Source organism: Salminus brasiliensis, chromosome 22 (assembly GCF_030463535.1).
Source record: "Salminus brasiliensis chromosome 22, fSalBra1.hap2, whole genome shotgun sequence".
Taxonomy (NCBI): Eukaryota; Metazoa; Chordata; class Actinopteri; order Characiformes; family Bryconidae; genus Salminus; species Salminus brasiliensis.
In genome coordinates, this window is record NC_132899.1 from 10459894 (window position 1) to 10486762 (window position 26869).

Here is a 26869-nt window from a genome sequence, read left to right on the forward strand (position 1 = left end):
CTCCAAACTTTCCTTCACTTACTGCCTGTTTTAACTGGATCAATCCACAGGACTTGTGTCCTATATGCTTCTGAGAAAACTGAGAACACAGGAAGCTTATATTTGTGCAGATGTTGCTGAAGGAATCAAACAGGGGTTCGATTTGCTTTTCTAGCAATCCTACAAGCAGACCTCTCCCATTTGATTTATTCATTTATTTCACAGTTCATTAATAAACAGAGAAATTACTGTAAATGAGCCAGAGTTAGTCCTAAAGGCTGATTTTCATCTGTAGTCCTTGGCCAGTGATACAGTTGCATCAGTAATATAGACAATACAGACAATATTAACAGAGACAAATGTCCCAACTAATACAAACAAGCAACAAAATGCCCACAGAAAGCAGCAGAGAGGGTGAGTGGACAATTCATACTCTGGTTATCACATATTTAACTGTTAACAAGCCAGGACTGATCAGCTAATGCGAAAAAGGACTATACAGACTGATTCCTCTCAGATGGACTGGCAGTAAATTCCATTCTTTAGATGCTGTTACAGAAAATGCTGAGGGATTAAAATCACTCCTTCAAACAGGAACATGGCAGTCTCCTCTGATGGTACCTCTGGTAACCTAAGCACTTGTTCTTTGCATAATAAATGTCTTAAGTTGAGTAGAGGCAGTATTGTGTAATATCTCATAAATAAGACAAGGATGAGCATATTTAATTTCAGTTTTCCAAGCTAAGAAGTTAGGGAACTTTTGATAGATATGAGATATAAGATCTAAAGCTTTCAAAAATATGTTTACATAAAATTTCACATGGCTTTACTATAGATGTATTTTCCTGTGCTTGTGAGACATTTTGTATAATGTGGAATAATCAATGCATTTACATAAATCATATGATATCAGTTCATATCATATATTGTATCAGAAGTCAGACACCCAGACCCTCTGCAACTTCTGCCCTGATATTATTACATCTGGCTCTGTTCATACTGACAGTTTTGGGAAGTTTTCCTGGTCTTCCAGACCTCCGTTTCACCTCCACTGTTCCTGGTAACTGCCATCATGCTTTGCAAATGCTTTGCCGTTTTCTTAGAGCCTATTTACAGAAATTGTGACTAGGGCTGCCCACAAGAGAATATCCCCATCAGTTTATTCAGACGTCTCTGTAGTTACTGAATAATACGCCTTAGTGTGTAATAGGCCTTGTAATCAGGGAGCACCACAGCCTAACAATGCTGAAGAAATGGGATTTATTTCTTAGTTTTAATCTTAAATCTTGACCTCTTAAACTCAGCAGAACCACCAGTGCTTCCTGGCAGCTTTTCTCACTGGTATAACTTAGGAACAATTCAGGTAGATTGGTATTGCTGCATTGCTTTCCATGAAGTTACTGTCATAAAAATAATAGAGCATATGAATATTAATATTTGGAGGTGTTTTGCCAAAGCAACAGTGCTTATGATCCCAGTTTTAAATTTCACTGGTTATACAGCTTTGATAAACCAACAGGAAGAGAATTAAAGACTCACAGTATGTTCATTAGAGCAAATCATTTTATTGTTGTGTTATTAAGCCATTGTATCACTCGGACTCAGGTCAGGATACATAATTCAATGATCTGTTTATTCAGATCATATCAGCGGTTATTAACATGAATAACTCAGAGGCTGTTTACACAGCCTTGGCCAGACCTACAGAGTTGTTTCCTCTGTTGAAGACGGTGTAGTATTGCCTAATGAACACATCACCCAGGATCCACAGGCTGGAGCCACCGTTGCCAAAGCCAGTGCGGCAGCCGTAGTAATTAGACTGTAAGAAGCAAACAGGGGTGATGAGGAAAAATAAACAGGGTCAAACTTGCCTTTTTAAGACACGCCCTCACACACCAAAACCAGCTCTTCTAAAGATGGGCTGAGAATCTCCTTTGGTGGAGATTCCCACAAAGGCATGTCAGTAGTGTCTCTGGTATAGTGTGGTAACTCACCTGTCTGGTGTATGCTGAAGCTGGCAGGGTGAAGGAATGGCCATTGATGTTAAAGCTCACCACAGGCATGCTTGAGATGCTATTGCAGTTCACAATAGCCTGAAAGAAGACAAAACTCCCTTATTCCTTTACATTTCCATAAACATCCTAAGCCTTATTATTCAGCATCTGCACGCTCTATGAAGCCCATTTGGGAAGTAGTGAGTGAATCTTGATTCAGAGAAATATAAGTAAATAAATCTGTAATTAGGAACTTTATATGTCCTAATGTTTGTGGATTCTCCTTCTTATAAATCCATTCGGCTACTTTAAAGTTGCACCCATTGCTGACACACAGCTTGTCTAGTCTCTGCAAAGAAGTATTGCCAATAGGGCTCTACTCTGTTCGCTGGAATAATGGTGAGCCATTCAGTACTTTTGGGATGAGTTGGAGAGTTGGAGAGTTGTGGATGAGGTGAGGTGGTGATCATTCAACATCCTGACCTATAACTAACATGCTTGTCACTGAATGCAATCATATCCTTACAGCAACATTCCAAAATCTAGTAGAAAGCCTTCTTCCCTGGACAGTTACTCCAACAAAAGCAAGATCAACTTTTTTAATACTCTTGATTTCAGGAAGAAACTGAACTGGCCATAATACCATATAGTGCATGTTTGAAATCGTGTGAAGAACCTTTAAATTGATAAAGGGAATTTATATCAAGTGATGGTTCTTCAGACCTTGAAAGTTTATGAATGGGTATATTTTTGAAGGCACAATACTTAGTGTTTACCACCGTTTTACTCACATCTCCATTGTTGGTTGTGGCTCCAACCTCGGAGTTGAGGCTGGCAATGTCACTGTTGGGACCAACAATCAGGGAGGTGCCAGTGTCCACAATAGCCTGGCATCCACCATTGCAGGCAACAACCTGTCCATTGACAGTGACACTGGGATACAAAAAAAAATAAAACAATCATTCACCAAACCAGGTTCACCAGTAATCAGTCACACAAGCACCTAACACCTAAACTGAACATGAAAGGTGGAGATGTGTTAGTGGCGGTCATGAGTTTGGGAGAACAGTTAACACTACCATATAGTGGTGAGTATTTGAAATGCTCTTAGGTTCCATTACCTGTCCATGGTGATCTGCCAGTAGGTCTCAGATGACAGTGGGATCCAGACCAGGGAACCGGTGTAGTGGTTGGGGTCAGAGCCACCAAAAACGACCTCACTGCCAGTTTGAGAGTTGCTGTGGACAGAGCAAATGAAAACATTGCTATGATTTACCTAGAAGTCCAGAGTTCAAAAGACTGTCCAGATCCAGATCAAGACTAGACAAAGACTAGTTTGAGGCAGCCTAACCAACCAACACCAGGATGTGCTCACAGTGAACATTTCACTGCAATAGGGGTAAGATCCACATTAAAAACTTTGAAAACCAAGCCTCAGTTAAAAAGCTGGATCAAGCTTTAGTTTAAACTTAGTTTAAATGTCATTAAGCTTAGTTTAGAGCTTAGTTTTAAATCTAGAAGCATTACTATGAAGACGTATTTAAATGATAAACTGAAGGAGGAGCTTTGAGTGGTTCAATGGTCTAATGCACTGCCACTTTGACCTGGGGGTCACAAGGTTGAATCCTGGGACATGCCACTTTGCCATCAATGGCCACTGTCTAAGAGAGCACAATTGTCCGTACTCTTTCCTGGTGGGTAGATGATGTTCTCTCCCCTTATTACTGTAAAATAAAAGGTCTGGCAGAGCTTGGGACCCAGCGCTTTCTTCCTAATGTGTCAGCTGGCAGTCTATGCCACTTCAGCGGCAGTTCGAAAAGAGTTGGTGGCTCAATTAGCCCACCCATTCATAGCTCCTGTTGCACTAACAATGCTTCCAATAATAGGAGAGTAGGGACTAAAAGCATGTATAGCATGTATCGTACCCTGCTAGCGTTGGGAGCATTGTTAGTTCTACGGGGGGCTACAAATGGGTGGGTTGATTACAGATACCAAATTGGCAGAAAAACCTCTCCAAAATGCCAACTTACTTTCCAGAAGAAAGAAAAAACTTCAAAGTCAATGTAACCATATTTCATTTCAGCTTATTTTGGATCATTTCAATTGGCCCGTTTATCATCAGATTTTGACTCAACTCTCAGATTTATGTGATGTCAAAAACAGTTGCCATGGAACACTATAAAAATGTAACATTTACACAATAATTCTGCAATAACATTGTAAAAAAAAAGTGTGTTCTCAGTTGAGGATGTGAGTTACACATATTAATACATATAAATATCTTAACAGAGCCTTTACCTGCTCAGATAGACAGAGAAGTAATCCTGTACAAGACCCTGCTGCACCATGTTGTCAAAGACAGGCTGTGCGTTGGAAGCAGACAGACGAGGGTAGGCCAGACCCAGGATTCCATCAGCCTTCATGTAGGCCATGAAAGGAGCCTCAGTTTGACTCAGTCCGAAAATCTGATGAGGGACCTTAATACCACCAACCTGATGACAAGGGCAATAAAACATCATTAGATTAGGCCTGAATGAGGTCCAAGAACATCCTCATGTCTGAGATGTAAGTATTAACGTAATGATTTTGTGATATACATTCTCCCATATTCACAGTAAGTATAGTGTGGTGGGTAACTGCTGAGCTCTATGTGACGAACTTATGCTATACCGAAGCAAGTATTTTTGTAGACTCCTAACATTTCTTCATTTCTTCAACACATCATTATTACAGATTAAACTGCAGGTAAAACACTTAAAGACTCTTACCGATACAGTATCATATCCCAGGACGCCAGTCATGCTGCCAGTACCATACTGGATGGAGAGTGGCTGGTTATTGCTTTGGAAGGTGCTGGACAGGGTAGGGTTGAACTTGTGATGGCTGGCTGTTATGTGTCGAAAAGAGGTAAACCAATGCATCAGAAAACGTAAAAGATATTTGAAGAGTTGCCTTCCACCCCGACAGATTATCTACAGATACGCAAACTGTAAACTAACTATCTGTTGAAACTCGATAGTTAATGTTATTTCTCAGTAATATTAAGGGTTAGAGTTGTGACCAGGTTAAAGGCTAGAGAAAACTGTTTAATTAAATAGATACACTATATGGACAAAAGTATTGGGACACTTACACGTTACACCTACAGAAGCTTCTATGACATCCCATTCTAAACCCAAGTGCATTAATATGGAATTGGTCCTCTTTGCAGCTCTAACAGCAGGTTTGGAGCTCTGCAGTTATTGAGTCAGCAGAGCGTTGGAGACTTTTCTGCACTTTTCTGCTCTGAGTTCAGCACTTGGCCCTGACCCCGCTCTGTAACATGGTCAAACGTGGTTCCTAAACGCTTCCACTTTTTTTTTTTTTTTACCAATCTGTAATCACTTACAGTTGATGATGGAATATCTAGGAGGAAAGAAATTTCACCAACTGACTTGCAGCGGTGGTTCCTATTACAGAACCACGCTCGAATTTAGTGAGCTCTTTAGAGCCTCCCATTCTTTCTCTAATGTGTGGAAACACAGACTGCATGGCGTTGTTTTAAAGAGTGCTTGATTTTATACACATGTGGCAAAGAGACACCTTGAATTCAATGATTAAGAGGTGGCTCCCAATACTTTTGGCAATACAGTGTACTAAAGGTATCAATGGCACTCATCTGCCTGTCTCTACTATACGTTTTTCCATACATCCTTTCTCTCATGAAAACCTATTTACTGGGTTACAAGTCCTTGTATTTTCAAGATGAAGGTTCACTATAGGTAATACTGGTAGCTAATCTCTGCATCTCTTCGTTTGTCAATATTTCAGCTGAAAACCATGATGCTGTTCCTTTGCTCTTCTCTACAGTAAGACTACAGCCACAGTGACTTTTGTATCTTTGTCATCAGTGTATTTTCAAGGTTCTAAACCAACTAGAAGTTTCTTCAAACGTAATTTTCAATGTTTCTGCTTGAGCTAGGTACAGCACAGAGGAGTGGTTGGAGAAGTGATACGCACTGCAAGCTCTGCTGCTACAGTAGATGGAAGGCACCCAGAGGTTGGATGAGCCAGTGTCAAAGATCACCAGGAAGGACTGGGGAGGAGTACCAATGGAGATCACTCCATAGTAAGACAGCTGCAGAGAGAGAAAGAGACTTTCATTGCTGATTCAGTCCACACTAGGTTTTTACTACACTACTTTAATGATTTCCAGAGAAACAGTCACTCAAAACCTGTCCAAGGGCATGAGAGACCATCCCAAGAATCCCAACATGATCTCAGTAATAGACTAACTGTAATAATTGTTATCTGTAAGATCTACTCCATCCATAACATACAGTCCTGATTACCCTTCCTAGCATTACTTCATAATAAGTCTCAGTAGAGCATTAGCATGGTTTTGAAGCTGTGATTTTAGTGTAGAAATGCTACGTAGGGTTTTAAGTTGGCTTTGAGTTGTCATACCAGTATCAATCCGTGTTTCATACTATTGTGACCTTGTTTAAGCAGCAAAGAAAACAACTGTGAAACAACTGCTTACATCAGCATCATTGGTCATGGACTCTTGGCCGACAGCGAAACTCTGGGTGAACTTGTTCATTGGGTTGTAGGGGTACATCTCCCTGTACTTCTCCCACAGACCCTTCTCCTCCAGAGCATCTCGGGCACTCTTCCCTTTGATCAGAGGGACCCTGTGAGAGAGAGGACAGCAAGAGAACAGAGCAATGGTCAGTATTACTCAGTCTTGAAAAGAGATGTCAGAGAACTTACTACAGTCCTGTACTGTAGCAGTAATGCACTGATTCCATGTAAATGTGAACACTGTTATTTTGTATAGTGTATGCACATGTTTATATCCAGTCAGTTTAGTTCTATACTTAAGTAAACTGGCTGATTTAGGAAACTGAAAAACAATGGAAAAAGGTCCTGTTCTACATTCAGCGTTGAGTCTGACTTCTTGAGATGTTTTATGGAAGTCAGTCTAATTCTGATAAATCACTTTTCTAATGCAGTGTTTATTGTGTGCAGTAAAAGCTGCAGTACTGCTATATAAGGCGGAATGATGAATGAAGGTGTTACCTGACACTGCACTCGGAGAGAGCCAGCACGGCGCACAGGAGCACGGCCCACTTCATCATGGCTGCTTCACACAGTTCTGTAGACTGAATCTGAGGACTGAGGAACCTCCTGAGAGCCCGGTTCCTTTTATACACCTGAGAGTCCACCTTTTTGATCTGATAAAGAACTTGTGAGGTCAGTTCCAAACGTGATAAGGGATAAGTGTAGAATAGCAAATACTGATGTCCTCTAGACAGTGTCAATAGGCCAGCTGGAACATGGAACATACTGTCTGGCTGAGAACAGGAGATTAGTACCTTTTTTGCTGCGTGGCGATTTGCAGGCTTTGAGCTTTGAGCTGTACAGATCCTCTGTATTTGGTATAATTTATGTTTAGTTACAAAGTTAATCAAAGCATCATAGAGGGTGCTCTTATAGCCATTATATTTATACACACATTCTTCTCTTCAATTTGAGCACAGGGTCTACCAAATGCTACAGCACCCCTGAAGCACAGTTGATGAAGTGTCTTTTCTCAAGGACCCAACAGTGGCAGCTCATGAAACCCAGGCATCAAACCCACAACCCTGTAATCACTAACCCAAATCTCTTAACCACGTTTAGATATTCATGGTCCTTGATATGCCCTAGACCAACCATGGTTCTAAAAGCCTGAAATACTCGTTAGAATATCAATTATTCAGATCTTGAACTGCTTCCAAAGGGCAGTTTAAATATTTTCTATGGGCTGTTTGACTTTGATTAAGTTTCTTTGGTGCTATCAACCAGGCTGGATAACACTACTGGCACGAGCACACTGTTGATAAGGAAATCATAGATGGCTCTTTTAATATGTGCAGACTGTAATAATAACTAGGTCTGATTCCTTAGATGTAATAAAGAATGCAACATATATTTTTAATAACATAACATGTATATAACACATACACTTTAGGAACTAAAGTATTGGGACACCTGCTCATTCACTGTTTAAACAATGAGGAAGACTTTCTACTAGATTTTGGAGCATTACTGTGAGGATTTGATTGATTGTATACAGTGACAAGAGCATTAGTGAGGTCAGGATGTTGAATAATTCCCACCTCATCTCTAACTCCCCAGACCATCCCAAAAGTTTTGGATGCAGCACCATAATTCAGAGAACACAGTTCCACTGCTCCACAGCTCAATGCTGGGTGCTTTAACCCCCCTAGCCCATGTCTGGCATTAGCCATGGTGGCAATAGGTTCACGTGTATCTGCTCTAGAGAGTCCTATTCTATTGGAGATACTTCTCTACAGGGACTAGAAAAGCTGTGTGTATGCATTTGCACATCAGTGTCAGCAATGGGTGCAACTTAAAATAGCTGTATGCATTCATTAAAAGGGGTGTCCACAAACATTTAGTGTACATATAGTGTACATAACGTGTGCATGTTAGCATAGAGACTAAAGTGTGCTGGGCATGTAGTGAAGGACTGGCGTTGGAAACTGTGTAAACACAAACTGGCCTGTTGTTAAAGCTAACTTGAATGAAACAGTTTTATGTAATACAGCATTGTAATCATTTAATATAAGATACCCTTTTTTAAAACAGGAAGAAAATGAAAAAAAAAAACCTGGAAGCACTGGAACCTAAAACATAAGCCATTAAAGAAAAAACACAGTTATCTAACTCATTTGATCTGAGTGTGTCATGGAGTGAATATTTCACTTTGGCTTTAACTATTCACCCAAAAATTAAATCCCCAAATCTCCACTGACCCAAATATCCACTACCTAGCATTTTTACGGCTGCCTTAAAAAACAAGTACTTAACAGTTTAACCAAAGGACTGTTTTTTTTTTATCTAATTTCCCACAGTCCTTTGGGTTGTATTTACAGTCCACTCTTTGCCTCATTAACTGGTTCTTTAAATACAAGGAAAAGCTTTTGAAATCAGGATCAAAATTGTAGTACAAGTCAAATAACCCCCTTCAAGTACTATATCGAGCTATTTTATCTTAGAAAAGAGCTTAAAAGTGCAAAGAATGATTTCTTGTGATGAGAACAGTCTGCTATTTGACATTTTGTGGACTACTGTTTCATGCAGTGTCCCCAAAAGGGCATTTGTTTAATTAACCATGTCCTCTTTTTCATAATCATATGCCAGTGTGATGTTCCTCTTTGGGCAAAAGGCTTTAATTAACTCTACCAAGTTTAGTCTCTGTAGGATACACAGGGCACGCTTAGTCCTTCTCCATCTCTGCGTCTTCAGGGTGCCAGGCTCTTCTCTTAATTGGCATACCTTCACTCACTTCACTTCTTTCACGCTCCTCACTACGAGGTCTCGCTGGAATTACTGCAGGGTTCTGAGACGTAGGGGACCTCTGAGTGGGATCTGCAGAGTGACAGGAGCCTGAGTGCCAGGCTGTGCGTCTGGGGAAGTTCTTGACTTCCAGCTCGGTAGCTTGACCCTTCTGCCAAGCCTGCTTTCCCGGATGAGCACTGTCATGAGTGACGGGCCCCATGATAGACGATTCAGAGTGGGTACCACGGCGATGAGGGAGGCTCCACGTCATACCCTGGTGAGACGATGGAGGAAGTTGGTCAGGTTGGGGAACTTCCAAGAGGTTTTGAGAAGTTTGTGGCTTTGGCTGGGGGTCCCTCAGCTTTCTCTTCTGGGCCATTCTGCTATAGGCCTTCCGAAGCTGCAGCTCAATATTCAAGACATCATCGGTCAGCTGATTGACACGATCGAATCCAGCAAGAAGGTTGTCCACAGAGGGCAGCAGGCGGTCGAGGTACTGCTGGAGGTCAGGGCTGTCAGAGAGGGTGGAGCATTCAGAGGCCAGAGAGGAGGCAGAGGAGATCAGACGGGGCCCTGTTGGACTCCTGGGACTGATGGAAGTGCTGGGTACGGACAAACTGGAGAGCTGGGATGATCTGGAAGGTGGAGACTCCATTCCTTCAAACTTCACTCTGTGTCTTAAACTGAAAAGGACATAAAGAACAGAGACTTTGTGGGTAGATCATTTAAAATATGGGACAAATGACTTGTTGTTCAGTATAAATGCAAGTTGTAATATGAGCTATTTACAGAATAATAATGCTAATGCTCATTTTTATGAGGCTTCTATGCAAGTTCAAGTTTTTCTTTTTTTGAAGAACTTTTTTTTACTCAAAAAAGAAGTGCTCATCAAGAAGTATGTACCTCCTTTGCCTTGCTAAGCCCCATCCACAGCTTAAGTCTCTTGATAAGAAACTCTACCATCTCATAGTCCTGTGGCTCCATGGAAGGCCGGTGCATTTCTGCCTGGAATGTCCTGTATGTGTGCACTAGGACAGCTCCGCAAAGTCGACCAAGCAACCAGAACCCCACCCCAAATGCTGAGAGGCAGTACAAAGGCCCAAGCACAGGATGCTGTTCACAAAGTTCATGCAGCACTGATTGACCCCTCAATAAGGCCAGCAGAGACTGATGCGTTCTCCATATAGTCCTGAAGCTCTCCACTGAACCTGAGAAAACCTTTAAACAGAGTATTACAACTATTTAGTGCAGTAAAGTAAATGGCATTAAAAGGGTGTCATGTAAGGACATATAAAGAAGGTTCAGATTTCTAGCTTCTGTGGGAGCATCCTAAACACTTTATATAACACCATAAAGTCTGAATATGACAGGGAAGTACCATGCAGCCTGTGTGGGAGAAGAGAAGCAGCAGAAGCGTAAACAGCAGAGCCACTCCACACATCTCACAACAGGCCTGCTGCAGAACCCTGCCGAACACCACCCACCTCCTTACAAACCGCAGAGCACCCACCATCTGAAAAACACAAGCACTGATTACCTGTGCAAAGACTGAACACTGAACACTGTCTAAATAAACAGAAGCATTTAGTGTGAATGAATGCAGGAGGAATTAGAACTAACTCTGCTTCGATCACAGCTGGCATTTGTAAAAGATCGGGTGATGTATGAAATATGAAACATTACCTAAAAACAATTAACAATAATTTAAGCTGTGGTTGAATAAAATGTACTTATTTCAAAATGTAATAAACAAGGCTTTTCTTAATGCAGTATTCAGCAAATGTACAGGTCCTGTATTGTGTTTTTCTCTTCTATTACCTGTAATACCAGTAATGTCAGTAAGACTGCTGAGAGCTGGGAGGACCTCTTGGCCAGGAGGGCAGCACTGTGGAAGTCAGTGAAAGTGTCAGGCTGGGAAAGGTGGCTGGACAGGCAGGCGGTGGCCTTGGACAGGAAACAAAGGCGCACTGAGGCAGTTGCTAAGGACAGAAGAGCCAGAAGGAGCTGCAGGAAATGCCGGCCCTGTCTCAGGTATTGAACTCCCTGTGTGATCATGGCTCTTATCGCACCATCAGGCCCCTGCAACTCATCCAGAACGCAGCGGCACGGGTCGTCTTCAATGTCCCAAAATTTAGCCATGTCACTCCACTGCTGCGTTCTCTCCACTGGCTTCCTGTAGCTGCCCGCATCAGATTTAAAACCCTGACGCTGGCCTACAAAGCCAAGAACGGACCAGCCCCTCCGTATCTGATGGCAATGGTCAAAAGCCGATCCGCACCAAGAGCCCTTCGAGCTTCAAGTACGGCTCGGCTCGACCCACCATCCCTCAAAATCTGCGGAAGACAAGCGTCCAGGCTTTTTTCTGTCCTTGCACCAAAGTGGTGGAACGAGCTGCCCCTGGATGTCCGAACGGCCGAGTTGCTTGCTGTCTTCAAACGCAGACTGAAGACCCACCTCTTCAGAGAGTACTTGGACGAATAGTTCTATGGTCGCCTTATTGTCTTGTGTTTAGTAATGTCTAAGCTTAGAGGTATGTTTGAATTATTAGTCTATTCTAACTAGCTAAGGTTTTTCTTGGGTAAATAGCAAAGCACTTTGTAAGTCGCTCTGGATAAGAGCGTCTGATAAATGCCGTAAATGTAAATGTAAATGTAAATCTCAGCACTCAGGAAGCACACAGAGAGGAGCAGCAGCAGAGCCTAGCAAAAGGACAGAACTCACAGTTTTCAGTAGCACTGACACTTCAGACCAAAATTGAGGAAGAGTGAAGTCAGTTATTTGTCGTGAGTCAGAATTTAACAGTTCATCATGTCTTTAGGAGCTCCTGAAGATACATATCATTGCTGTCACATAAAACTGGGAAGCCAATGCCACTGCAGACAGAAGTGGAACCTGACATGGTCTTCTGCAAGGTTGGACGTGTTGGTTTCTGTTCATCACAATTGTACAGAATGCTTTGGTCTAAGTAACTGTCAATCCTGCTGCTCTCAAAATCCCTGAGATCACATTTTTTCCCCCTATTGTAAACGTTACCTGAAGCCACTGACCCGTATCTGGACGATTTTCTGCACTGCACTGCTGTCACATAATTGGCTGATTAGAGAACTGAATGAGTGTGTAGGTGTACAGGTGTTTCTAATAAAGACACTGATCAGTCAGTGTTTATTACATCTTCAGTGTAGGTCTAAGGAGCTGTGTGTGTACACTCACTCTGCTGTGATCCAGTGAGCTGTGTGAAGTTCTGACAGGATGTGTATAGTGGACACACTGCTGTTCCCCAGCAGTATTTCTTCTGTGTCACTGAACATGCAGGACTGGGTTTTGGTCCAGGGCCTAAGCAGAAGAAGGACAGGGTTCAGACTAAATTACTTCTTCTGTAAGTACAGCTGCATTTACTTTAAGCTGGGGTTTCCTCACAATACAGGTCATATTTACAGAACTCTGGTGTGTTCTCTATGTCTCTATATATCCGTAATTAATGTCAGCATACCAGCATGCAGAATGCAGGTCTGTCTAGTCGTGATATAAAAGCAATGTCTCACCAGGGCAAGAGGGGGGCAGAGCTGTTGCTTTGGGGGTTTCCGAGTTGTGAATTTAAATATGACAAAACAGTCGACGACCGGTCATGTTTAAGAATATCACCAGCCTTTCCCCCACAAACTAGAAAAAATAGCAAGATTAGGAAATAGTTGACAGTATAATTATTAACAATGCTCTCCAATTGCTTGTACAACTGCAAACAAATGAAACAGCTGATCCTCACAGTTTCTTGACTGCACTCTCTGTAGCCGTGACGAACCAATCAGTAAGAGGGACGGATTTTGATGGAGGTGTGACATTAAGCTTTGATTCATCCACTGCCAGGCTTCCATTCATCTACACAGGAAAAGCAGAAAGCAATTGAATATTCACCAATTCTCAAAACTGTAATTGTCATTGTGTACAGTATAATAATTGCTATAATTCAATTCCAAAATCCGTGGCCAGTAATGGTCCTAGTCACCCACCAGCTCACCTTAGTCACTATTCTTCCTGCATTAATATATGTGATTCATTACATGATCTAATTATATGAGCTAAGTCCTTCAAGAGTCCTTCAAGAGCTGAAGGAGGCATCATGCAGGGTTTAAATACATGGCTGAGTCATTAGAAAACAGTAGATATTCACCCTGATAGGGCAGTGAGGTTAGGCTGCCCATGTGAAGCTGAGATGATGGCATGTTTAACTGCAGAGTGGAGCAGTCTACTGTTCATCTCCTGGATGTTCTCCTGATAATTCACCATGAGGACCACCAGCAAGAACAGCATATAAACCAGGCAGTCCTGAATCAGGTGTAGAAAAACAAGATACAGAACCATTATTACACACCAGTTTACAGGGAAAACCAGTACTTAGAAAAAAAAATCTTAAATATTAATCTTAAGACTTATTATTCAGTAATTACTATAAGTATATATTTAAATTATGTTATGTGTCGAAAATATGAAGTGATATGCATAAATAAACACTTGCAGTTTAAGGGATCACAATTCTTCTAAAGGGCTTTATATATATATATATATATATATATATATATATATATATATATATATATATATATATATGTTTAGTTTAGCTTTTGGTAATTAATGTTTCTTAGATAAGTGCTGCAGGTCCAGGGAATTGTAGTACACTGAGATGCTGGAGCTGTCGTCTCGCTGCTTACACGCGATCACTCAGGTTTGTTGACGGTGGAGCAGATAGATGCTGGTGTTCTCAGGGTACGCCCGTGTCCGTGTTACCTTCTGGCTCTCTCCTTTTAATTATGCTTTGATCAGACCTGCCGGAGTCGTCAGACATAACCTGATTCTGATGCTCAACATTCTCTGCCCTCCATAAAATTCCTCTTAGAACTAACTTTTCTCTTTTTACCTTCTTCGAGTAAATGGCAACCCAGCCCTGCAACCTGCTGGAAGATTGTCCGCTGAGGTCCCCTCTACCTGCGTCTAACCAGCTGCCACCTACCAGTCCAGCCAGCGGGTCCCCCCCAACCCGCCACCACCCATGGCTCACCCGCCTGCCGCTGCTGCCTGTTTGGTGGCCGTGTTGAAACCTAGATGGACTCGTGTCTGTCTGACACTATTAATATCACCACTATCAACTTTCTGTTGTATCTGCTTTGGTAATTTCTATCATTAATGTTTAAATAGTTCTGGCCAGAGGAGGATGGGTCCCCCTTGTGAGTCTTGGTTCCTCCCAAGGTTTCTTCCTCCAGCTCTGAGGGAGTTTTTCCTTGCCACTGTCGCCGTTGGCTTGCTCACGGGGGTCTTTGACCCTTCATGTTATTTCTTCTTTCTTCTCTGTCTCTGTCCTTTATTAAGTACTAATTATGTAAAGCTGCTTTGTGACGACAACAGTTGTAAAAAGCGCTATACAAATAAATTTGACTTGACTTGATATATCATATTTTTCTTGCACTGTACTTTTCCACTTATTGTTCGCTCAGGGCGTGTTCACAAGCTCATACACAGGACCGATGCTGGGCTCGTGGAGATGAGATGGGTGCTTTAATGTTTATTATGCTAATTTACAAATATTCTTAGACTTGGATTAAGCCTAACCAGATGTGAACTAATACTGAAACTGTAAACACTAGGTTTAATTCACATTTAAAATAAAACAGCCCATATTACTCATATTCATCTGTATTTAATGTTGAATCTGTGAAATCTAAAGGCTGGGAATGTCGATTGTAGGGACTGGTTTACCCTCATTAGAGCCCGTAGCATTCTAACTTTCCGTGCCTTCTCTTTGGCCTGCAGCAGGCCGTAGCCACACAGGGAGGACTTTAATCCCCTGCTCCTCCCCTGTCCTCCTCACTACTGTCTCCTGAGCCAGCCTATCCTCCACCTCTGGATCCACAGGCTTCACCACAGCAGCCAGGAACAAAGTCCGACAAGACAAATAAGACAAGGATGAGCTTATTTAATTTCAGTTTTCCAAGCTAAGAAGTTAGGGAACCTTTGATAGATATGAGATATAAGATCTAAAGCTTTAAAAAATATGTTTACATAAAATTTCACATGGCTTTACTATAGATGTATTTTCCTGTGCTTGTGAGACATTTTGTATAATGTGGAATAATCAATGCATTTACATAAATCATATGATATCAGTTCATATCATATATTGTATCAGAAGTCAGACACCCAGACCCTCAACTTGCAACTTCTGCCCTGATATTATTACATCTGGCTCTGTTCATACTGACAGTTTTGGGAAGTTTTCCTGGTCTTCCAGACCTCCGTTTCACCTCCACTGTTCCTGGTAACTGCCATCATGCTTTGCAAATGCTTTGCCGTTTTCTTAGAGCCTATTTACAGAAATTGTGACTAGGGCTGCCCACAAGAGAATATCCCCATCAGTTTGTTCAGACGTCTCTGTAGTTACTGAATAATACGCCTTAGTGTGTAATAGGCCTTGTAATCAGGGAGCACCACAGCCTAACAATGCTGAAGAAATGGGATTTATTTCTTAGTTTTAATCTTAAATCTTGACCTCTTAAACTCAGCAGAACCACCAGTGCTTCCTGGCAGCTTTTCTCACTGGTATAACTAAGGAACAATTCAGGTAGATTGCATTGCTTTCCATGAAGTTACTGTCATAAAAATAATAGAGCATATGAATATTAATATTTGGAGGTGTTTTGCCAAAGCAACAGTGCTTATGATCCCAGTTTTAAATTTCACTGGTTATACAGCTTTGATAAACCAACAGGAAGAGAATTAAAGACAGTATGTTCATTAGAGCAAATCATTTTATTGTTGTGTTATTAAGCCATTGTATCACTCGGACTCAGGTCAGGATACATAATTCAATGATCTGTTTATTCAGATCATATCAGCGGTTATTAACATGAATAACTCAGAGGCTGTTTACACAGCCTTGGCCAGACCTACAGAGTTGTTTCCTCTGTTGAAGACGGTGTAGTATTGCCTAATGAACACATCACCCAGGATCCACAGGCTGGAGCCACCGTTGCCAAAGCCAGTGCGGCAGCCGTAGTAATTAGACTGTAAGAAGCAAACAGGGGTGATGAGGAAAAATAAACAGGGTCAAACTTGCCTTTTTAAGACACGCCCTCACACACCAAAACCAGCTCTTCTAAAGATGGGCTGAGAATCTCCTTTGGTGGAGATTCCCACAAAGGCATGTCAGTAGTGTCTCTGGTATAGTGTGGTAACTCACCTGTCTGGTGTATGCTGAAGCTGGCAGGGTGAAGGAATGGCCATTGATGTTAAAGCTCACCACAGGCATGCTTGAGATGCTATTGCAGTTCACAATAGCCTGAAAGAAGACAAAACTCCCTTATTCCTTTACATTTCCATAAACATCCTAAGCCTTATTATTCAGCATCTGCACGCTCTATGAAGCCCATTTGGGAAGTAGTGAGTGAATCTTGATTCAGAGAAATATAAGTAAATAAATCTGTAATTAGGAACTTTATATGTCCTAATGTTTGTGGATTCTCCTTCTTATAAATCCATTCGGCTACTTTAAAGTTGCACCCATTGCTGACACACAGCTTGTCTAGTCTCTGCAAAGAAGTATTGCCAATAGGGCTCTACTCTGTTCGCTGGAATAATGGTGAGCCATTCAGTACTTTTGGGATGAGTTGGAGAGTTGGAGAGTTGTGGATGAGGTGAGGTGGTGATCATTCAACATCCTGACCTATAACTAACATGCTTGTCACTGAATGCAATCATATCCTTACAGCAACATTCCAAAATCTAGTAGAAAGCCTTCTTCCCTGGACAGTTACTCCAACAAAAGCAAGATCAACTTTTTTAATACTCTTGATTTCAGGAAGAAACTGAACTGGCCATAATACCATATAGTGCATGTTTGAAATCGTGTGAAGAACCTTTAAATTGATAAAGGGAATTTATATCAAGTGATGGTTCTTCAGACCTTTAGAAAGTTTATGAATGGGTATATTTTTGAAGGCACAATACTTAGTGTTTACCACCGTTTTACTCACATCTCCATTGTTGGTTGTGGCTCCAACCTCGGAGTTGAGGCTGGCAATGTCACTGTTGGGACCAACAATCAGGGAGGTGCCAGTGTCCACAATAGCCTGGCATCCACCATTGCAGGCAACAACCTGTCCATTGACAGTGACACTGGGATACAAAAAAAAATAAAACAATCATTCACCAAACCAGGTTCACCAGTAATCAGTCACACAAGCACCTAACACCTAAACTGAACATGAAAGGTGGAGATGTGTTAGTGGCGGTCATGAGTTTGGGAGAACAGTTAACACTACCATATAGTAGTGAGTATTTGAAATGCTCTTAGGTTCCATTACCTGTCCATGGTGATCTGCCAGTAGGTCTCAGATGACAGTGGGATCCAGACCAGGGAACCGGTGTAGTGGTTGGGGTCAGAGCCACCAAAAACGACCTCACTGCCAGTTTGAGAGTTGCTGTGGACAGAGCAAATGAAAACATTGCTATGATTTACCTAGAAGTCCAGAGTTCAAAAGACTGTCCAGATCCAGATCAAGACTAGACAAAGACTAGTTTGAGGCAGCCTAACCAACCAACACCAGGATGTGCTCACAGTGAACATTTCACTGCAATAGGGGTAAGATCCACATTAAAAACTTTGAAAACCAAGCCTCAGTTAAAAAGATGGGTCAAGCTTTAGTTTAAACTTAGTTTAAATGTCATTAAGCTTAGTTTAGAGCTTAGTTTTAAATCTAGAAGCATTACTATGAAGACTTATTTAAATGATAAACTGAAGGAGGAGCTTTGAGTGGTTCAATGGCCTAATGCACTGCCACTTTGACCTGGGGGTCACAAGGTTGAATCCTGGGACATGCCACTTTGCCATCAATGGCCACTGTCTGAGAGAGCACAATTGTCCGTACTCTTTCCTGGTGGGTAGATGATGTTCTCTCCCCTTATTACTGTAAAATAAAAGGTCTGGCAGAGCTTGGGACCCAGCGCTTTCTTCCTAATGTGTCAGCTGGCAGTCTATGCCACTTCAGCGGCAGTTCGAAAAGAGTTGGTGGCTCAATTAGCCCACCCATTCATAGCTCCTGTTGCACTAACAATGCTTCCAATAATAGGAGAGTAGGGACTAAAAGCATGTATAGCATGTATCGTACCCTGCTAGCGTTGGGAGCATTGTTAGTTCTACGGGGGGCTACAAATGGGTGGGTTGATTACAGATACCAAATTGGCAGAAAAACCTCTCCAAAATGCCAACTTACTTTCCAGAAGAAAGAAAAAACTTCAAAGTCAATGTAACCATATTTCATTTCAGCTTATTTTGGATCATTTCAATTGGCCCGTTTATCATCAGATTTTGACTCAACTCTCAGATTTATGTGATGTCAAAAACAGTTGCCATGGAACACTATAAAAATGTAACATTTACACAATAATTCTGCAATAACATTGTAAAAAAAAAGTGTGTTCTCAGTTGAGGATGTGAGTTACACATATTAATACATATAAATATCTTAACAGAGCCTTTACCTGCTCAGATAGACAGAGAAGTAATCCTGTACAAGACCCTGCTGCACCATGTTGTCAAAGACAGGCTGTGCATTGGAAGCAGACAGACGAGGGTAGGCCAGACCCAGGATTCCATCAGCCTTCATGTAGGCCATGAAAGGAGCCTCAGTTTGACTCAGTCCGAAAATCTGATGAGGGACCTTAATACCACCAACCTGATGACAAGGGCAATAAAACATCATTAGATTAGGCCTGAATGAGGTCCAAGAACATCCTCATGTCTGAGATGTAAGTATTAACGTAATGATTTTGTGATATACATTCTCCCATATTCACAGTAAGTATAGTGTGGTGGGTAACTGCTGCGCTCTATGTGACGAACTTATGCTATACCGAAGCAAGTATTTTTGTAGACTCCTAACATTTCTTCATTTCTTCAACACATCATTATTACAGATTAAACTGCAGGTAAAACACTTAAAGACTCTTACCGATACAGTATCATATCCCAGGACGCCAGTCATGCTGCCAGTACCATACTGGATGGAGAGTGGCTGGTTATTGCTTTGGAAGGTGCTGGACAGGGTAGGGTTGAACTTGTGATGGCTGGCTGTTATGTGTCGAAAAGAGGTAAACCAATGCATCAGAAAACGTAACTCACAGCATAGCCAAAAAGATATTTGAAGAGTTGCCTTCCACCCCGACAGATTATCTACAGATACGCAAACTGTAAACTAACTATCTGTTGAAACTCGATAGTTAATGTTATTTCTCAGTAATATTAAGGGTTAGAGTTGTGACCAGGTTAAAGGCTAGAGAAAACTGTTTAATTGAATAGATACACTATATGGACAAAAGTATTGGGACACTTACACGTTACACCTACAGAAGCTTCTATGACATCCCATTCTAAACCCAAGTGCATTAATATGGAATTGGTCCCCTTTGCAGCTCTAACAGCAGGTTTGGAGCTCTGCAGTTATTGAGTCAGCAGAGCGTTGGAGACTTTTCTGCACTTTTCTGCTCTGAGTTCAGCACTTGGCCCTGACCCCACTCTGTAACATGGTCAAACGTGGTTCCTAAACGCTTCCACTTTTTTTTTTTTTTTTACCAATCTGTAATCACTTACAGTTGATGATGGAATATCTAGGAGGAAAGAAATTTCACCAACTGACTTGCAGCGGTGGTTCCTATTAGAGAACCACGCTTGAATTTAGTGAGCTCTTTAGAGCCTCCCATTCTTTCTCTAATGTGTGGAAACACAGACTGCATGGCGTTGTTTTAAAGAGTGCTTGATTTTATACACATGTGGCAAAGAGACACCTTGAATTCAATGATTAAGAAGTGGCTCCCAATACTTTTGGCAATACAGTGTACTACAGGTATCAATGGCACTCATCTGCCTGTCTCTACTATACGTTTTTCCATACATCCTTTCTCTCATGAAAACCTATTTACTGGGTTACAAGTCCTTGAATTTTCAAGATGAAGGTTCACTATAGGTAATACTGGTAGCTAATCTCTGCATCTCTTCGTTTGTCAATATTTCAGCTGAAAACCATGATGCTGTTCCTTTGCTCTTCTTTACAGTAAGACTACAGCCACAGTGACTTTTGTATCTTTGCCATCAGTGTATTTTCAAGGTTCTAAACCAACTAGAAGTTTCTTCAAACGTAATTTTCAATGTTTCTGCTTGAGCTAGGTACAGCACAGAGGAGTGGTTGGAGAAGTGATACGCACTGCAAGCTCTGCTGCTACAGTAGATGGAAGGCACCCAGAGGTTGGATGAGCCAGTGTCAAAGATCACCAGGAAGGACTGGGGAGGAGTACCAATGGAGATCACTCCATAGTAAGACAGCTGCAGAGAGAGAAAGAGACTTTCATTGCTGATTCAGTCCACACTAGGTTTTTACCACACTACTTTAATGATTTCCAGAGAAACAGTCACTCAAAACCTGTCCAAGGGCATGAGAGACCATCCCAAGAATCCCAACATGATCTCAGTAATAGACTAACTGTAATAATTGTTATCTGTAAGATCTACTCCATCCATAACATACAGTCCTGATTACCCTTCCTAGCATTACTTCATAATAAGTCTCAGTAGAGCATTAGCATGGTTTTGAAGCTGTGATTTTAGTGTAGAAATGCTACGTAGGGTTTTAAGTTGGCTTTGAGTTGTCATACCAGTATCAATCCGTGTTTCATACTATTGTGACCTTGTTTAAGCAGCAAAGAAAACAACTGTGAAACAACTGCTTACATCAGCATCATTGGTCATGGACTCTTGGCCGACAGCGAAACTCTGGGTGAACTTGTTCATTGGGTTGTAGGGGTACATCTCCCTGTACTTTTCCCACAGACCCTTCTCCTCCAGAGCATCTCGGGCACTCTTCCCTTTGATCAGAGGAACCCTGTGAGAGAGAGGACAGCAAGAGAACAGAGCAATGGTCAGTATTACTCAGTCTTGAAAAGAGATGTCAGAGAACTTACTACAGTCCTGTACTGTAGCAGTAATGCACTGATTCCATGTAAATGTGAACACTGTTATTTTGTATAGTGTATGCGCATGTTTATATCCAGTCAGTTTAGTTCTATACTTCAGTAAACTGGCTGATTTAGGAAACTGAAAAACAATGGAAAAAGGTCCTGTTCTACATTCAGCGTTGAGTCTGACTTCTTGAGATGTTTTATGGAAGTCAGTCTAATTCTGATAAATCACTTTTCTAATGCAGTGTTTATTGTGTGCAGTAAAAGCTGCAGTACTGCTATATAAGGCGGAATGATGAATGAAGGTGTTACCTGACACTGCACTCGGAGAGAGCCAGCACGGCGCACAGGAGCACGGCCCACTTCATCATGGCTGCTTCACACAGTTCTGTAGACTGAATCTGAGGACTGAGGAACCTCCTGAGAGCCCGGTTCCTTTTATACACCTGAGAGTCCACCTTTTTGATCTGATAAAGAACTTGTGAGGTCAGTTCCAAACGTGATAAGGGATAAGTGTAGAATAGCAAATACTGATGTCCTCTAGACAGTGTCAATAGGCCAGCTGGAACATGGAACATACTGTCTGGCTGAGAACAGGAGATTAGTACCTTTTTTGCTGCGTGGCGATTTGCAGGCTTTGAGCTTTGAGCTGTACAGATCCTCTGTATTTGGTATAATTTATGTTTAGTTACAAAGTTAATCAAAGCATCATAGAGGGTGCTCTTATAGCCATTATATTTATACACACATTCTTCTCTTCAATTTGAGCACAGGGTCTACCAAATGCTACAGCACCCCTGAAGCACAGTTGATGAAGTGTCTTTTCTCAAGGACCCAACAGTGGCAGCTCATGAAACCCAGGCATCAAACCCACAACCCTGTAATCACTAACCCAAATCTCTTAACCACGTTTAGATATTCATGGTCCTTGATATGCCCTAGACCAACCATGGTTCTAAAAGCCTGAAATACTCGTTAGAATATCAATTATTCAGATCTTGAACTGCTTCCAAAGGGCAGTTTAAATATTTTCTATGGGCTGTTTGACTTTGATTAAGTTTCTTTGGTGCTATCAACCAGGCTGGATAACACTACTGGCACGAGCACACTGTTGATAAGGAAATCATAGATGGCTCTTTTAATATGTGTAGACTGTAATAATAACTAGGTCTGATTCCTTAGATGTAATAAAGAATGCAACATATATTTTTAATAACATAACATGTATATAACACATACACTTTAGGAACTAAAGTATTGGGACACCTGCTCATTCACTGTTTAAACAATGAGGAAGACTTTCTACTAGATTTTGGAGCATTACTGTGAGGATTTGATTGATTGTATACAGTGACAAGAGCATTAGTGAGGTCAGGATGTTGAATAATTCTCACCTCATCTCTAACTCCCCAGACCATCCCAAAAGTTTTGGATGCAGCACCATAATTCAGAGAACACAGTTCCACTGCTCCACAGCTCAATGCTGGGTGCTTTAACCCCCCTAGCCCATGTCTGGCATTAGCCATGGTGGCAATAGGTTCACGTGTATCTGCTCTAGAGAGTCCTATTCTATTGGAGATACTTCTCTACAGGGACTAGAAAAGCTGTGTGTATGCATTTGCACATCAGTGTCAGCAATGGGTGCAACTTAAAATAGCTGTATGCATTCATTAAAAGGGGTGTCCACAAACATTTAGTGTACATATAGTGTACATAACATGTGTGCATGTTAGCATAGAGACTAAAGTGTGCTGGGCATGTAGTGAAGGACTGGCGTTGGAAACTGTGTAAACACAAACTGGCCTGTTGTTACAGCTAACTTGAATGAAACAGTTTTATGTAATACAGCATTGTAATCATTTAATATAAGATACCCTTTTTTAAAACAGGAAGAAAATGAAAAAAAACTCATTTGATCTGAGTGTGTCATGGAGTGAATATTTCACTTTGGCTTTAACTATTCACCCAAAAATTAAATCCCCAAATCTCCACTGACCCAAATATCCACTACCTAGCATTTTTACGGCTGCCTTAAAAAACAAGTACTTAACAGTTTAACCAAAGGACTGTTTTTTTTTATCTAATTTCCCACAGTCCTTTGGGTTGTATTTACAGTCCACTCTTTGCCTCATTAACTGGTTCTTTAAATACAAGGAAAAGCTTTTGAAATCAGGATCAAAATTGTAGTACAAGTCAAATAACCCCCTTCAAGTACTATATCAAGCTATTTTATCTTAGAAAAGAGCTTAAAAGTGCAAAGAATGATTTCTTGTGATGAGAACAGTCTGCTATTTGACATTTTGTGGACTACTGTTTCATGCAGTGTCCCCAAAAGGGCATTTGTTTAATTAACCATGTCCTCTTTTTCATAATCATATGCCAGTGTGATGTTCCTCTTTGGGCAAAAGGCTTTAATTAACTCTACCAAGTTTAGTCTCTGTAGGATACACAGGGCACGCTTAGTCCTTCTCCATCTCTGCGTCTTCAGGGTGCCAGGCTCTTCTCTTAATTGGCATGCCTTCACTCACTTCACTTCTTTCACGCTCCTCACTACGAGGTCTCGCTGGAATTACTGCAGGGTTCTGAGACGTAGGGGACCTCTGAGTGGGATCTGCAGAGTGACAGGAGCCTGAGTGCCAGGCTCTGCGTCTGGGGAAGTTCTTGACTTCCAGCTCGGTAGCTGGACCCTGCTGCCAAGCCTGCTTTCCCGGATGAGCACTGTCATGAGTGACGGGCCCCAAGATAGACGATTCAGAGTGGGTACCACGGCGATAAGGGAGGCTCCACGTCATACCCTGGTGAGACGATGGAGGAAGTTGGTCAGGTTGGGGAACTTCCAAGAGGTTTTGAGAAGTTTGTGGCTTTGGCTGGGGGTCCCTCAGCTTTCTCTTCTGGGCCATTCTGCTATAGGCCTTCCGAAGCTGCAGCTCAATATTCAAGACATCATCGGTCAGCTGATTGACACGATCGAAGCCAGCAAGAAGGTTGTCCACAGAGGGCAGCAGGCGGTCGAGGTACTGCTGGAGGTCAGGGCTGTCAGAGAGGGTGGAGCATTCAGAGGCCAGAGAGGAGGCAGAGGAGATCAGACGGGGCCCTGTTGGACTCCTGGGACTGATGGAAGTGCTGGGTACGGACAAACTGGAGAGCTGGGATGATCTGGAAGGTGGAGACTCCATTCCTTCAAACTTCACTCTGTGTCTGAACTGAAAAGGACATAAAGAACAGAGACTTTGTGGGTAGATCATTTAAAATATGGGACAAATGACTTGTTGTTCAGTATAAATGCAAGTTGTAATATGAGCTATTTACAGAATAATAATGCTAATGCTCATTTTTATGAGGCTTCTATGCAAGTTCAAGTTTTTCTTTTTTTGAATACTCAAAAAAGAAGTGCTCATCATGAAGTATGTACCTCCTTTGCCTTGCTAAGCCCCATCCACAGCTTAAGTCTCTTGATAAGAAACTCTACCATCTCATAGTCCTGTGGCTCCATGGAAGGCCGGTGCATTTCTGCCTGGAATGTCCTGTATGTGTGCACTAGGACAGCTCCGCAAAGTCGACCAAGCAACCAGAACCCCACCCCAAATGCTGAGAGGCAGTACAAAGGCCCAAGCACAGGATGCTGTTCACAAAGTTCATGCAGCACTGATTGACCCCTCAATAAGGCCAGCAGAGACTGATGCGTTCTCCATATAGTCCTGAAGCTCTCCACTGAACCTGAGAAAAGCTTTAAACAGAGTATTACAACTATTTAGTGCAGTAAAGTAAATTGCATTAAAAGGGTGTCATGTAAGGACATATAAAGAAGGTTCAGATTTCTAGCTTCTGTGGAAGCATCCTAAACACTTTATATAACACCATAAAGTCTGAATATGACAGGGAAGTACCATGCAGCCTGTGTGGGAGAAGAGAAGCAGCAGAAGCGTAAACAGCAGAGCCACTCCACACATCTCACAACAGGCCTGCTGCAGAACCCTGCCGAACACCACCCACCTCCTTACAAACCGCAGAGCACCCACCATCTGAAAAACACAGGCACTGATTACCTGTGCAAAGACTGAACACTGAACACTGTCTAAATAAACAGAAGCATTTAGTGTGAATGAATGCAGGAGGAATTAAAACTAACTCTGCTTCGATCACAGCTGGCATTTGTAAAAGATCGGGTGATGTATGAAATATGAAACATTACCTAAAAACAATTAACAATAATTTAAGCTGTGGTTGAATAAAATGTACTTATTTCAAAATGTAATAAACAAGGCTTTTCTTAATGCAGTATTCAGCAAATGTACAGGTCCTGTATTGTGTTTTTCTCTTCTATTACCTGTAATACCAGTAATGTCAGTAAGACTGCTGAGAGCTGGGAGGACCTCTTGGCCAGGAGGGCAGCACTGTGGAAGTCAGTGAAAGTGTCAGGCTGGGAAAGGTGGCTGGACAGGCAGGCGGTGGCCTTGGACAGGAAACAAAGGCGCATTGAGGCAGTTGCTAAGGACAGAAGAGCCAGAAGGAGCTGCAGGAAATGCCGGCCCTGTCTCAGGTATTGAACTCCCTGTGTGATCATGGCTCTTATCTCAGCACTCAGGAAGCACACAGAGAGGAGCAGCAGCAGAGCCTAGCAAAAGGACAGAACTCACAGTTTTCAGTAGCACTGACACTTCAGACCAAAAGTGAGGAAGAGTGAAGTCAGTTATTTGTCGTGAGCCATAAATGAGTCAGAATTTAACAGTTCATCATGTCTTTAGGAGCTCCTGGAGTTACATATCATTGCTGTCACATAAAACTCTTGTATCTCCATTTTTCCTTCTTTCTGCATTTTTTGATATAATGTAAATCTGGCAGTTGCTCTATATATTGTGACTAAATGATATGATGAACGGACCAATAGAAATGCTCCAAAATGTCCCGAAATTCAATAATTTTCCAATAACTCACTGAAAGTAAAGAAGATTTTTCTCTCTCCTGTAAATTTGCAATTTTGAAGATACGAGGTGTTTGAGTGACCTGGATGATGTACTAATTAAGAACCAGACTGGTGTATACATAGTATATATACACACACATTTACATAAACACTTGCAAGCTTTTGTGACCAATTTACCGTCAAGGCGATGTTTAAGTCCAGTCCAGAGTAAGGTGCTGAGATAAAAGACTGAATGGAGACCGTGGATAGAATCCTGTGTGTCTGAGTGTTTTCCAGTAGTACAGAGATAGGCATGAGCAGCCCAGTCTCTCTGTGGTATTGAGTGAACTCAACTAACACAGCCTGGGTCCTGTGACAGAAATGGAGTCGTTATTCACTGCAGAGATTCAGTAATGAGCTATTTGGTATTTTATGGTGAGGTAGTACAGTACTTGATAAAAACAGACCATGATCCTCTACTTTCTAACCACATAACATAGTTTAAGATTTGATTTCAGCATGGAAACACACCGAAAGACTGAAAATCCGCTGCACATGAATAAAATGCACCCACTGAGTACTTCATTAGAAACTCATTGTCATGTCCATGAAACCAGCTTGAGATGTCTCATGCTTTTAGACATACTTTGTGACATGGTTATCCTGC

At 41.7% G+C, this 26869-nt stretch overlaps 4 protein-coding genes across 4 annotated transcripts in view; 1 reads left to right on the plus strand and 3 right to left on the minus strand.

The window, feature by feature from the left end:
• Window positions 1-6674, plus strand: part of thrab (thyroid hormone receptor alpha b) — a 179486-nt gene extending 172812 nt beyond the window's left edge. The window contains exons 11-12 of the transcript XR_011978210.1: window positions 5935-6081; window positions 6595-6674. The gene's annotated coding sequence lies outside the window, so the exon portion shown is untranslated. The remainder of the gene's footprint in view (window positions 1-5934; window positions 6082-6594) is intronic.
• Window positions 1661-7093, minus strand: LOC140543996 (pepsin A-like). The gene is made up of 9 exons (XM_072667338.1): window positions 7035-7093; window positions 6496-6646; window positions 5973-6090; window positions 4742-4860; window positions 4272-4465; window positions 3095-3211; window positions 2765-2906; window positions 1974-2072; window positions 1661-1798 (listed from the first exon to the last, which is right to left on the minus strand). Exons 1-9 carry the CDS (start codon window positions 7091-7093, stop codon window positions 1661-1663), a joined length of 1137 nt encoding a protein of 378 aa, XP_072523439.1.
• Window positions 7094-16217: 9124 nt separating this feature from the next.
• Window positions 16218-21670, minus strand: LOC140543531 (pepsin A-like). Its single transcript, XM_072666602.1, has 9 exons — window positions 21612-21670; window positions 21073-21223; window positions 20550-20667; window positions 19301-19419; window positions 18831-19024; window positions 17654-17770; window positions 17324-17465; window positions 16531-16629; window positions 16218-16355 (listed from the first exon to the last, which is right to left on the minus strand). The coding sequence occupies exons 1-9, from the start codon at window positions 21668-21670 to the stop codon at window positions 16218-16220; spliced, it is 1137 nt and encodes a 378-aa protein (XP_072522703.1).
• A 1726-nt stretch (window positions 21671-23396) lies between these two features.
• The window catches only part of pkd1b (polycystic kidney disease 1b), a 39884-nt gene continuing 36411 nt past the window's right edge, over window positions 23397-26869 (minus strand). The window contains 5 exon segments of the mRNA XM_072667929.1: window positions 23397-24502; window positions 24712-25026; window positions 25187-25321; window positions 25627-25914; window positions 26401-26572. Coding sequence (XP_072524030.1) covers window positions 23711-24502; window positions 24712-25026; window positions 25187-25321; window positions 25627-25914; window positions 26401-26572 — 1702 coding nt within the window. The 3' untranslated portion in view covers window positions 23397-23710.

Excerpts from the sequence above, each read along its gene's own strand:
- LOC140543996 (XM_072667338.1), bottom strand. The coding sequence starts at position 7,093 with ATGATGAAGTGGGCCGTGCTCCTGTGCGCCGTGCTGGCTCTCTCCGAG. Across the intron at positions 6,091-6,495 it reads CCATGACCAATGATGCTGAT|CTGTCTTACTATGGAGTGAT; the intron begins GTAAGCAGTTGT and ends CTCTCTCTGCAG. Across the intron at positions 2,907-3,094 it reads TGGCAGATCACCATGGACAG|TGTCACTGTCAATGGACAGG; the intron begins GTAATGGAACCT and ends TTTGTATCCCAG.
- LOC140543531 (XM_072666602.1), bottom strand. The coding sequence starts at position 21,670 with ATGATGAAGTGGGCCGTGCTCCTGTGCGCCGTGCTGGCTCTCTCCGAG. Across the intron at positions 21,224-21,611 it reads CTCTCCGAGTGCAGTGTCAG|GGTTCCTCTGATCAAAGGGA; the intron begins GTAACACCTTCA and ends TCTCTCTCACAG. Across the intron at positions 19,025-19,300 it reads TGGGATATGATACTGTATCG|GTTGGTGGTATTAAGGTCCC; the intron begins GTAAGAGTCTTT and ends CCTTGTCATCAG.